We start from the raw sequence: 12,876 nt of genomic DNA, 5'->3' as shown, positions 1-12,876 counted from the left end.
ACGCTCAGCTCTGCGTCCAGCTGAGGGACCAGGTGCTATCGGGGAGAGAGTGTGCCAGGGTTCCGTCTGGTTGGGAATTATCGTGCCTCCTTGAGGTTGAGATGTTTGGAAGCACTGTGTGTAAGCCAGCCACATCCCCACCAAACAGCTGATTGATGGAAACACTCCCCTCCCTAAACAGGCTTTGCCCTCACCCTCTCTCAAAATTCTGAGCTGCTGAAACAAATCCCCTTTTCTTTTGAAATAAAAGGGTCAGGCTGTCTCATGATCCCGGCATGCTGTTTCCAGGCATTAGGCTGTCTCTGCCACAGACCACCTGATCACTTCTCATTCCTTCCTGCTGCCCTCTGATAACCCCAGTCCTGGCATGGTGTGCCCAGGCATTAAACAAAATTTCCAGAGAGGCCCTCGCTCAGTCTGAATGAACCATCCGTAACACGTAGCGCTTGCCAAGCTTTCATCATGGCAGCCACCCTGATTAGCAAGTATCGTCCCCCTTTTGTGCAGACAGAGGAAGTAGAGGCAGGAGGTTTTAAATGACGTGCTGAAGGCTGCAGAGGCAGTAGGTGGCAGAACTTCAGATGGGACTCGGGACGTTCCTGGCTCCCAGTCCTGTGCTCACACCACCGGACATGCCCCTCTTCACTCTGTCCATCCCTGTTTGCTAATCATGCTGCCTCTGTAGCCTTCTCTTCACCCCTGGGTCCTTTTGGGGATCTAGCTGTCCCCTCTGGCATCCGGGGCTGTGGGTCTCTCTCTGCCACTCCCGATGCTGATTTCAGCCCCTTCTCAGCTGGGATTTGACTGTACGTGCTGTTTTGTTGGGATTGCAGGAGAGCTTCACCTTCCAAGTCTCCCCCAAGGAATTCCCTGCCACGTTAATGAGCTGTGCCATCAAGAAGCAAGCTACCGTCTTCCGCCACCAGACAGTGGAGAGCCCTGAGGATTATACTCTGCAGGTGAAAGGGAAATGTGAATATCTCTACGGGAACTACCCCCTGTACCAGTTCCAGGTGAGTCTCTTTCCTCCACCTACTGGTGAGCTCTTTCCCAAGCGTACAGGCACTTTTCTCTCTGGGAGGCAGGAAAAGGATGCTCCGTGCTATTGTCGTCCATGTTCCTTATGTCGAGCTGGAAATACACCCTAAAGGGACCCAGTCCATTGTCCGGTTAACAACGGTGACCTGGACGCTGCCCCAATGGGCGGCCCTCTAGGGGGGAGTCTATGAGCAGGCACCACAAAGAACATAAGGCTGGGCTCGGTCATGGGTGGAGAAAGTTTGACTCGATTGTTGGCCCCTTTGGCGTTGAGTGCTAATGAGCTAAACCCATTGTGTGTGTGTGGGATTATGGTTCCGAGGGGTGACTCCCTCCATCCCCTCTCCCCAGCCAGAGTGTAGCTGCTGAACGTCAGAGCTGAACAATGGCTCCCACTACTGGGAAGCAACACTGCCCCGCAAATGGCATCCCCCCTCCTCTGCGGTGACACAGGTGGGCTCTCTGCTGTCTGGAGCAATGAATCCTTCCCGGCATCGTACCGTAAAACCAGGCAGAGCCCGGTGCATGTATGGGGGATGGGCTTGGGCACCTGGACCCACTCACTCTTGGAACTGCCCTTTAGTCTTTAGGGTTCTTCGTGCCTAGGAAAGATGTAGGTTTAGAAGGGAATTGGCAGGAGAACCTAGTTTTGGTGGCTGCTGGGTCACTTCCACATGCTGCCCTTACTCTCCTGTCTGACTCAGCCCTGCTTCATCTCCACCGCTACCCTCTCCACATCCTCGGGGCTTCCAGGCCGCCTGTTCTACCATGATTACTCTGTTCTCTCTCTGCCCCTCCTCCCACCAGTACATCCGCAGCTGCCTGCACCATGGTCTGTTGCCCCACCTGACGATGGTACACTTCTCCTCCATCATTGCTATGCGAGACGAGCAGACCAACTGCACCGCCCACACCCCGAAGATGGTTTCCAAGCCTCCCCCGCTCCCCAAGAAAAAGGTAACCATGCGAGCACACCGGATACCCTTCTCTCCCTGCTCCCACCAGCCTGACATACCCATTTGCTTCTTCTCTGTCTTTTCCACAATGAAATTGGGATGCTAGTGCCACCTGGAAGTGACTGCCCGCAGGCAGAGGGACACCTTGGCCTCTTAATGCAGGGGTCATAACAAGGCCAAAAGGGGGTAATTGGGGATCCCTCTCCCTTAGTTACATAAAAGACCTGCACAGAGACCCTCTATTTCCTCAAATGATGGTCCCTGTATGTCCTCCAAACGTGGGTGCGCATGCGCACCATGTGCCTGAGTCCGAAAGGTTTTCCTGGCAGTGTCTGCTAACCCACATGTATGTCATGCATCCCCTCATGCTTGCAGCCGAGCGTATAATAGGTTGTGTGGGTCGACACCACTCCAGTGCCCTCTTACTGCCGCAGGGCCTGCCTCGGCCCTGTTCCTTTGCGCTCTTAGTTTTTGCTAAGAGAGTGATTTCTCTCCGTTTGTCTATAGTTGTGTATAGTAGATGCAGAGTTAGTAGTAGGTTGGTTAGTACTAGTCATTCCCATTTGGGGACTGTCCCTTCCCCCACGTGGGGACTATGCCCACTTTCTGGGGTTTAAAAACAGTGTCTCCTGCCCGCATTCATTCTCCATGAGCAATGAGCACCGGCAGTGTCTTTATCACCTCGGTGAGGCTCGTGTCACGGCTCCTTGCTCCCTCTGCGAGTCCGTCCTACGCTGGACCTGGGAAGCTTGGGAGCTCCGCCTCCGTAAGTTCCTCCATGGAGGAAGCAATGAGGCAGCTTGCTCATGTGGATCCAGGCCCATCGGAACTGCACGTGCCCTTCCACTGTTTCCCATGCCCCGGATCCAGCACCGGGGAAGGGCAGGTCCAACCATCAGAGCAAGAAGCACTCTCGTGGGCACAAAAGCAGGTCCCCACCCCGGACTGCTGCTGAGACGCGCCCGGTTGGATGAGATGTTACGGGCAGAGACGATTACACCAACGCCCAAGCTTCCCCAGGGGGAGGGAAAAGCTCAGCGCAAACGGGGTCTGGCAGTACCGATGGCTGCCCTAGTAGCCGCCCATCCAGAGTGCTCACCAGCTCCTGAACCACCCTTCCCACTGCCACCTCTGTGCCATTTGGACAAGCCAGAGACGCTACCTGGACCCGTGAGCATTTCCACGGGCACTTGTAGGACTCCCGGCTGATCAGAGCCCCTCCTCTCCATTGTGGAATTGGTGCTATCCTCTTCGATCCTCTCCGGCCCCCCCTCGCCCATGAGGTCCCCGCTCCAGTGGATGAACCGATCCTGCTGCTCCTGGAATGACCCCCACTGGTGCCACACTGCAGCCCGCCCATGTCACTGGTTCCCCCACTGCTGGAACCATCCTCGGAGTCAGAGGAGTTTTTGGAGCTGGAGCCTTCGTTCTCCCCCATGTCACACCGCAGCTTGGATTTGCATCCTCGACTGCCTTATCCACCGGTGTCTGATCCAGCAGCGAGGGTCTGGTACTGGTACCCATGGGGCACACCACACCCACAGGCCCCTTCACCTTGGCTGCACCCTGGAACAGCTACCACCACCGCCAGCCGCCTTTCCAAACATCCTGTCACTCTGCCCAGGCTCCTCCATCAGCACCATTGAACACAGAGGAAGAGGCGGACGTTGAAGTAGTACTGCCGGCTCCTCCGGTCCTCATGGCCACTTCCTTCTTGTTCATTCCTCCTTCCCTGTCTCCGCCAGATGATCACCGGCAGTATCAGGACCTGCTCCAGTTGGTGGAAGAGGACTTGGGAATACTGCTGGAAGAGATTCAGGATCAGCAGCACCCACTCATGGACATTCTCCAGCCTCAGGGACCATCTATTAATGAGGTCATCCTCCCGCAGCACAGACAGAAATCAGCCCCTCCAGATCGGGCAGCGAAACGCATGGACCTCGTGGGGAGGAAGATGTATTCCCTGGCGATGCTGCAGTAAACTATCAGACTCTGCTAGCCAAATATGATTTTAATAACTATACGGGGCTACCAGAGTTCAGGGACAGACTGCCACCAGACCAGGGATTCTCAAACTGGGGGTCGTGACCCCTCATGGGGTCACAAGGTGTTTACATGGGGCTCGCGAGCTGTCAGCTCCATGGGGCTGACCGCTCCGAGCCTCCATTAAATTAAATTACCTCCCCACACCTTTTTAATTTATAAGGGATGTGTGTGTCACACTCAGAGTCTTGCTGTGTGAGAGGAGTCACCAATACAAAACGTTTGAAAACCCACTGCACCAGACCAACAGCAGCAGGTTTCGCATGCTGGTGTATGAGGGATGTCTGGTCACCAAGATAGGCCTCCAAGCAATGCAAATACATTCGAGGACCTCCTCTTTGATGAGGACAAACTGTTTTACTCCAAGATGGAGTCCCTTAGGGATGATCCCTAGGGATCTATACCCTGGCTCCACGATGCAGGCAAGAAGCGACCGCAATTCCGTCCCTGCCCGCGTGTGCCGTGCCAGGCCTACTACCAATGCCAACAGGAAGCCCCATGCAGGCGACACCGGTCTCAGCAACAGTGCTTCCCGACCTCTGCCATGGCTCCTCCTCAGCTCTCTCCCACCAACAACCAAAGTCCCAGTTTTGATGCGTCGATCAAGACCTGAGAACCTTCCCTGTTGCCACCCCATGTCATCTTTTGGGGCCATTTTGTCCTATTCACCCACAACTGGGGCAAGATCATCATGGACCGTTGGGTACTGGAGCTCATCCACCATGGATAGCCGTAGAATTTCTTTATTTTCCCCAGCAGCAGCTCCCATCCCCCAAGACACCTCTAGGGGACCCTTCTCATCAATGCTTTCTCCAACAGGAAGCAGATGCTCTTCTTGGGAAGGGAGTCATAGAGTTGGTCCCATCTCCCTACACGGGATGAGGCTTCTACTCCCCTTGCTTCCTCATCCCAAAGGGCACCTCCCCATTCTCGACCTTTGGTTACCGAACACCTTTATCAGAAAATCCAGTTTCTATATGGCGATGCTGGCATTGATTATCCCCTCACGGGGCCTGGTTCGCAGCTCATGAGATGAAGGATGCCTACTTCCACCCTGACACTCATCCGATTCACTTTACTGGGGCACGGTTCGACTCCATCAACATCCATTCCTTCCGGCGGACCGCTTCACAGTGCTGATGACTGTAATTGCAGACCTGCATCACAAGTGCATCTGCTGTTGTCTGTCTCTCCTTGGACATATGGCAGCTTGTACCTCCATTGCGCTACACTCGCATCTGTGCATGCGTCGCCTCCAGCTACGGCTTATCTACAGACCCAACCAGGACCATTTGGACACCAGAGTCATTGTCCCCAAGACAGTTCTAGTCTCCCTCATGTGGTGGACCAACCCTTCCAATGTCATGGTCGGGACCCCCTTCATCCCTCCCACCCTGCAGGCCACCGTCACACCAGACGCCTCCCTTGCAGGTTGGGGAGCCCATCTGGACTATCACACTGCACAGGGGATCTGGATGCCACGAGAGGCCAGGATTCATATAAACGTGCTGGAACTGAGGGCAGTCTATTTTGCATGTGTGACATTGACATGAACTGGGACCATATAGATCATTGTTGCAACCAAGGTCCTGTAGTGGCACCAAATCTTTTATAAAGGAGGTCAACTAAGGTATTGAAGACAAGGTTATGATGTGCTGGTTATAATTATGCCATCTGGATGCATGTATCACTTTTGTATTTTAAGTTATATGTATTGGCTCTATACTGTCTGTATTTCAAACTTGTGCTATGCTTCTGGGTAACACCCCAGACAATTTGGTGTCAGCACCACCTAGCCTGCTTGATGGCTCATTAAGGACCATCAGCTATACAAATGACCCATCGAAAGAAGGCCGATACACCTTGTGACTCAGCAAGGTATGCAGGGACATGCTTATGGACAGAACTCTAAGGTTTTTTCTTGACACGTGCCCAAATGCTTGTCTCTGGAACAAAGAAAGAAAGGCCACATGACAAGAGACTATAAAAGACTGCTGCATGTCCTCCATCTTGTCTTCAGTCCTGCTTCTTGCCTCTGGAGGAACTTTGCTACAAACTGAAGCTTTGAACAAAGGACTGAATGACCCATCCCAGCTATGGATGTACTCCAGAGACTTGATTTGAACCTGCAGTTTATTCTGTTACTGCTACAAGCTGAACCAAGAACTTTGCTATTACTGTATGTAATTGATTCCATTTAACCAGTTCTAGCTCCCATCTATATCTTTTTCCTTTTATGAATAAACCTTTAAATTTTAGATTCTAAAGGATTGCCAACAACGTGATTTGTAGGTAAGATCCAATTTGTATATTGACCTGGGTCTGGGGCATGGTCCTTTGGGATCGGGAGAAGCTTTTTTCTTTGACTGAGTATTGGTTTTCATAACCATTCATCCCCATAACAAGTGGCACTGGTGGTGATACAGAGAAACTGGAGTGTCTAAGGGAATTGCTTGTATGACCTATGGTTAGCCAGTGGGGTAAAAGCAAAGTCCTCTCTGTCTGGCTGGTTTGGTTTGCCTTAGAGGTGGGAAAAACCCCAGCCTTGGGCCGTAACTGCCCTGCTTTAAGCGATTTGTCCTGAATTGACACACTCAGTTGTGTCCCACCAAAGCCAGCATCGTTACAGCATGCCAGGCATTTCTTCCTGTTGTTGGGTCCTGCCACGTTCAATTTTTCTCCAGCATCATCTCCACAGTCGTGTACATGAACCAGCAGAATGGCGCCTGGTCTCCCACCCACTGCTTCACATCCATCCACCTTCAGAACTGGTGTATCAAACACCACATGATGCTCCAAGCCACATACCTCCCGGGCACCCAAAATACCCTAGCAGATGCGCTCAGCAGGACTCTCTACCTCTCCCACGAGTGGGAGTTACACGACGTCCCATTCCGATACCTCTTCTACCAATGGGGCACCCCAAGGCGGGACCTCTTTGCCACTCATGAACCCTTTATTGTTCCAGGGGAGCCATAGGGGAGGATTTGCAGGGTGATGCTCTTCTCCTCCCATGGATAGGTGACCTCTGCTACACCTTTCCTCTCATTCCCCTCCTTCCACAAGATCCAACAGGACTGAGCTACCGTAATACGTGTAGCCCTGTTCTGGCCACACCAGTTCTGATTCACAGATGACCTCAGACTCTCGACCCACACACCCCTCCACCTCCCAACACTCCCAATCTCTTCACACAGGATCGGGGCTGGGTTCGGCATCCAAACCCAGGCCCCCTTCACCTCATGGCCTGGTATTAGGAGCTTGAGGGTAGTTAGGGCTTGCTCCACCCTGGTGTGACACATCCTTAACCAAAGCAGGAGGGCATCCACCAGGACCTGCTACTAAGTTAAGTGGCAACGATTCACCTCAGGGGCTCACTGCTGTCGCCACCCAGTGAATGCAATATCTATACCTATCATCCTCGACTACCTGCTTGATCTCAAAATGTCAGGCCTTTCCCTCAGTTCTATACAAGTCCACTTGACAGTGCTCAGTGCCTCCTCCCCCACAATGGTGGACAGCGGCTGTGTGTTTATATGCCTTATCACTGTCGGTTTCATGAAGGGTTTACTCAATGCCTTCCTGCCAGTACTCAAGCCCCACCCCTTGGGACCTTAATCTTGTTCTCTCTGCCCTCATGAGCCCACCCTTCAAGCCGCTGGCAACATGCACCCTCTCCCACCTCTCCATGAAGGTCATTTTCTTGGTCACCATCACCTCAGCTAGATGGGTCAGTGACCAGGCAGCCATGATGGCACATCCCCCTTACACCGTATTCCACACAGATATATTTTCCTTATGGCCACACTCTAAATTCCTCCCAAAGGTAGTGTTGGAGTTCCACCTAGATCAGTGTATTCACCTCTGTGTTCTGCCCCAAACCACACGCCTCCCACGCAGACAGGGTCCTGCACTCCCTCCACATCCGCCATGCCTTGGCATTCTACCTCCACAGGACGAATGCCTCTCACACATCGCCAAAACTGTTTGTAGCCATTGCTGACTGATCTAAGGGCCAGTCCCTCTTCTCCCCACAAAACTCCAAATGGGTCTCTGGGTGCATCCATGAATGCTACAACGCTATCCAACAGATGGAGTCACAGCGCACTCTACACAAGCCTGCTTAGCAGACGTCTCCTGGCAAGACATCTGTCGTGCAGCAACCTGGCGCTCTGTCCACACGTTCATGTCCCACGACTCCGTCGCCCAAGTGGCGGCTGCAGATGCTGTTGTAAGCTATGTCGTACTGGGGACTGCACTTCCTCTCACATTCTTGCACCCATCTCCACGCGGATCGTTGCTCACTACTCACCTGTGTTTGGAATCCATATAGGGACCATCACTCGAAGAAGAAGAGGAGGTTACTTACCTGTAACTGGAGGTTCTTCGAGATGTGTGGCCCTTATCTGTATTCCAATACCCGCCCTCCAGCTGCTGCGATGCAGACTGGACTACTCAGTGTTAAGAGGGATATGGGAGAGGTGTTGATCCATACGACCTATTATACACTTGGCTGTGAGCATGAGGGGATGCAGGATGCACGTGCGGGTTAACGGACATTGCTAGGAAAACCTTGCGGACTCAGGCACATGGCATGCATGTGTGCCCACATTTGGAATACAAATAGGGCTACCACATCTCAAAGAACCTCTAGTTACAGGTAAGTAACCTCCTCTTTCCCATTGGAGATCCTGAGGTCAAAATGGGAGTGACTCCCTATGCCAGTCCCGGGGGCACCTCTCCATCCCTATTTCCAGGGTTAATAGTCTGAGCACAGGTCAGGGAGCCAGGAACTCCAGCATTCTGATCCCAGCTCTCACCCTGACTGTCTCTGGCTTTGGATTAATTCCTTAATTTCTCTGAGCCAGATTCAGCCCTGGCATGAGCAGCGTCCACTGGCTGCTGCGTTGCCCTGGACTGTGGTGCAGGAGAACTGAGTTCTATTCCTGGCTCAGCCTCTAACCAGCCAGGTTACTCAGTTCACCTTCTTGTGCCCCAGCTCCCAATGGGGAAAATGATACTGAACATCTCCATAAAGACCTTTGCTGAAGAGCTCTATAGACGTGCTAGGTATTACTGTTACAGTGGGAGATCCACCCACTTACTCTGGCTGAATTTGGTCCTGGATCAGTTTCCCCATCTCTAAAGTGGGTACAATACATCCCAGGGGAGCAAGTGGCGATGGGGAGCTCTGCTGCTGAGGGGCACCAGCCTGTCTCCTTGCCCCAGAGGCTGCAGGTTGGTCTTCGTTCTGATCCATGTGCTAACTTAAGTTCTGTTCTCTCTGCCCTTTCTAGCCAACTCACGAGTCTCTCTGGTCCCTTAATCAGCCTTTTTACATTGAACTGGTGCAAGGCAGTAAGGTGAATGCAGATGAGAGGATGAAGGTAGGTGCGGGCTGGGTGTGGGTTGTTTGGTTTTTTGCATCTGGTTGCATACCGCTTGTGTGAAAGTCAGCAGGGATCAAAGGCCTGAGATCACATGACTCCTTGCTGCATCGTCCTTCATTCAGCTTTAGGGCGACCTCTAAAAAGCTTCACAACAGGAAGGAGAAGGGAACTTGTTAGCCAGCAGCTCGCTGAGCGAGCGGCACATTCTTAGAAGCCTTAGCTGCAAGAGTTTCTGAGTACTGAGCCCAGCTACTCATCTGCGGTGACCTCACCTCAACGGAGATGCAGAAGTGCTGGAGACCAACAAAGGAGGAAGAACTGGGTCTGTGTGAGGGGGGTGAGGGCAGAGCAACGGAGAGGTGGCCCCAGCATAGGGGAGCAGTAGGGGAATGGAGAGAGTAGGCCCTGGGAAGCAGAGGACTTGCTAACAAAATGGGGCAGGCAAGAATGGAGTGGGACCTCTGAGATTTGGCAAATGATAAAGGAGGCAGAGAATGGTGCCTGAATGTGTCAGATATAGATGTTGTGGTTCTCACAAGGCTCTTGCCTCACTGAAAGTGTCTCCCAGAGTGTGCAGGGGATTCTGACTAGAGGTGATTTCTAGTGCCTGGATGATCGTGCAGCAGGAGGGATGGCACAGGCTAGGAAGAGGTCTCTTTCCTGTTCTGTGATAGGGTCCAGGCAGGAGAGAGGAGAAGTGAGGGCTGATGCATTTAGCCATATGGAGACTTGCAAATGCCAGAAATAGAGTTTCACATCCTCCCCAGTGCTATTAACTTGCTTCTCCCTTGGCATAAGCCCATGTCCCTTTCTTGTTGGTTGCTTCCCCTACGGGGCATGGTTCAGTTTCCTCATCTGGGCCTGTCTAGCCTTTCAGCAGTTAAGGTTCGTTAAATGTTCCCACCAATTGGTTGTACTGCAGTTGGATTTTAATTTATAGTATTTTTGTATCTTTGGTATAAAAACAATTCCAACTTCATTCCCAGCTGGCAGCTCTTTGGGGGCTGGTGTGAAATGGGTGACTTGGTCTCAGTCATGTATGTGGTATAGTTGTAGCTTTGTCCGTCCCAGAAGGAAAGCCCTGTGTGGCTCAAAAGCTTCTCTCTCTCTCTCTCTCTCTCTCTCACCAACAGAAGTTGCTCCAATAAGAGAGAGTACCTCACTTGCCTGGGTCTCACTCAAGGCAGTCATGTCTTGTGACAAGGGGTATACTTTTCATAAGGGCCTAAATCTCATTTTCAGAAGCAGGCTGTTAAACGCTGAAGTCACTTGAAAATGGGAAGTATGCTCCTAAGTCACTTGGCCCCTTTGAAAACTTTACCCAGCATGTCCCCACCAGAAAAAAAACAATAGCAGCAATTGGCATCCATGTTGGCAGGCTCAGCAGAAAGGCCAATGACTCACTGGAGTGTGGAGATTCAAGGGAGGGCTTGTCAGAAGTGTCGAAGTGATTTGGGAGCACAATTCCCTGTTGACTTGCGCTAAAGTACCCAGGCGCTTCTGAAAATTCCAACCTAAGGCAATTAAGCGCCCAACTCCCACTGAATTTCAGTGCTCCTAAGAAAATATCAGCCTAAATTTCTCTATAGAGGAGAGTCTCTCTGGTTCCTGGGTACGGCATGCTGGCAAAGGACAGCTTGAACCACTGTTGCTCATGTGGTACCTGTCCTGGGATTAGCAGGTTTTAATTCTCCAGGGCTGCTGTTCTGATAGCACTGAATTTACACCCCCAGGGTTTCCAAACATTACATATATGTGGGCAGAATGTGCTTTCTAGGAAGGGTGATAGCAGCCATCTTATCCAACACACTGGGAATTGATCTGGTGACCTCCAGAGAGAGAGACATGAGTGCCTACAGCTTGAGCTAAATAGTGAGGGTCAGTAGCCAAGCCTGTAACAGACTTGATCGGGCACAGAAAGGGATGTGTAGTACAAGTTTACTAGTGGATTAAATGAGCACTTTGCAGTCATTAATTAAATCTGACAACCCACATGTGAGGTAGGAAGAGATCATATTAACTGTATAGATCAGTACGCTGACACACAGAGAAGTTAAGGGACTTGACCAAGGGCTCGCAGAGAGACCGTGGCAAGAGATGGGAATAGCACCCAGGAGTCCTGGCCCTGTTTTAACCACACCCCCGAAGCAAAGAGCTCAGGCCATTGTGATCCCAATGCACTCTTCTTTCTCAGTTGGTGGTGCAGGCAGGTCTTTACCATGGCAACGAGATGCTCTGCAAGATGGTGTCGAGCGCCGAGGTGAATGTGTGTTCGGAGCCAGTGTGGAAACAGAGGCTGGATTTTGACATTAGCATCTGCGACTTGCCCCGCATGGCGCGGCTCTGCTTCGCCCTCTACGCTGTCATCGAGAAGGCCAAGAAGGCGCGATCCACCAAGAAAAAATCCAAGAAAGCTGTAAGTGAGGCTGGGCCAGTCTTACCAGCTGTGTGTGGCAGTGAAAGCAGCATTGAGCTAAACCCGTAGGACTCTTGCATTTCAAAGAGGGAACTTCAGCCAGTAGAAAAGCTGCTGCCATGATGAGCTGTCCCATTGCAACTGCTCCAAGGAGGGTGGGGAGGTCAGGAATGGCTACCGGTTCGATGAGCTGTCCCATTGTAACTGCTCCAAGGGGAGCAGGAAATTGAGGAATGGCTGCCATTACTATGGAGCTGTTCCATTGTAACCCCTCGGGGGAGGAAGGGAAGAGGAAATTCATATTTAATATTCAACTGCAAAGAAAGGGGAATTATTTGTGTTCATTTCCCTTTCTCTGCATTCCAGGGCTTCCTCATTTGTAGCTGAGGTTACACCTCATTCTGTGATGGCTCTTCTCTGTAGTAAGGTCTTTCGTGCAGACCCTGTGCACAGCTAGTTGACCACAAAGGGAGTGGGGGAAGAGAACAAACTCTGTAAGGAACGAGTTTACAGCCCAAGGGGAGTGAGAACAAACCCTGTGCAGAGCTGCTTTACTGCCAAGCGGAGGAGAGAACAAGAGGCATAAGCAGGGAGCAGAAAAGATGTGTTGAAATGGGCTGGACAAGCAGGGAAGCACAGACAGGTTCAGGGAGGCTGTTTGGTGCAAGCAACAGAAGGGAAGGCCCGCGGTGCTCAAATTCACTTTGCGAGCTCTTTGTGTTCTCTCACCTTCGTCTCCTGCACCCCAAAACGAGCCTCCTGTGATCCCCATCTCTCAGAATCCTGTCTCCTGTATTCAAGGATGCATGATGCTATTTCAGCCCCAAGTGAGAAGACCCAGGGTAAAGTCTGTTGTCCCACATGAGGCCAAATGCAGCATTTACAGCCAGTGCAAAGGAATGTGATCATTTTAATTCATATTATTATATATCCAAAAGCATATTCTCTGCACCCAGGAATTGCACATTCCCTGGTACTATCTAGTTAGTAAACTTAATCCCTCCAGCTCTTTCCCTTTGGAAAGTTTTCTTAA

At 51.6% G+C, this 12,876-nt stretch overlaps 1 protein-coding gene across 4 annotated transcripts in view; it reads left to right on the top strand.

The window, feature by feature from the left end:
* PIK3CD (phosphatidylinositol-4,5-bisphosphate 3-kinase catalytic subunit delta) overlaps nt 1-12,876 on the top strand; it is a 53,647-nt gene that overhangs the window by 20,065 nt on the left and 20,706 nt on the right. For all 4 annotated transcript variants that reach the window (XR_005590419.1, XM_039509329.1, XM_039509330.1 and 1 more), the window contains exons 5-8: nt 834-1,013; nt 1,846-1,995; nt 9,335-9,424; nt 11,622-11,843. Coding sequence is in view for 3 of the 4 variants with exons in the window: in XM_039509329.1 (XP_039365263.1) it covers nt 834-1,013; nt 1,846-1,995; nt 9,335-9,424; nt 11,622-11,843 (642 nt within the window). In the remaining variant the exon portion in view is untranslated. The remainder of the gene's footprint in view (nt 1-833; nt 1,014-1,845; nt 1,996-9,334; nt 9,425-11,621; nt 11,844-12,876) is intronic.

This window comes from Mauremys reevesii, linkage group 21 (genome assembly GCF_016161935.1).
Source record: "Mauremys reevesii isolate NIE-2019 linkage group 21, ASM1616193v1, whole genome shotgun sequence".
Taxonomy (NCBI): Eukaryota; Metazoa; Chordata; order Testudines; family Geoemydidae; genus Mauremys; species Mauremys reevesii.
This window is presented reverse-complemented; position numbering and strand designations above follow the sequence as displayed.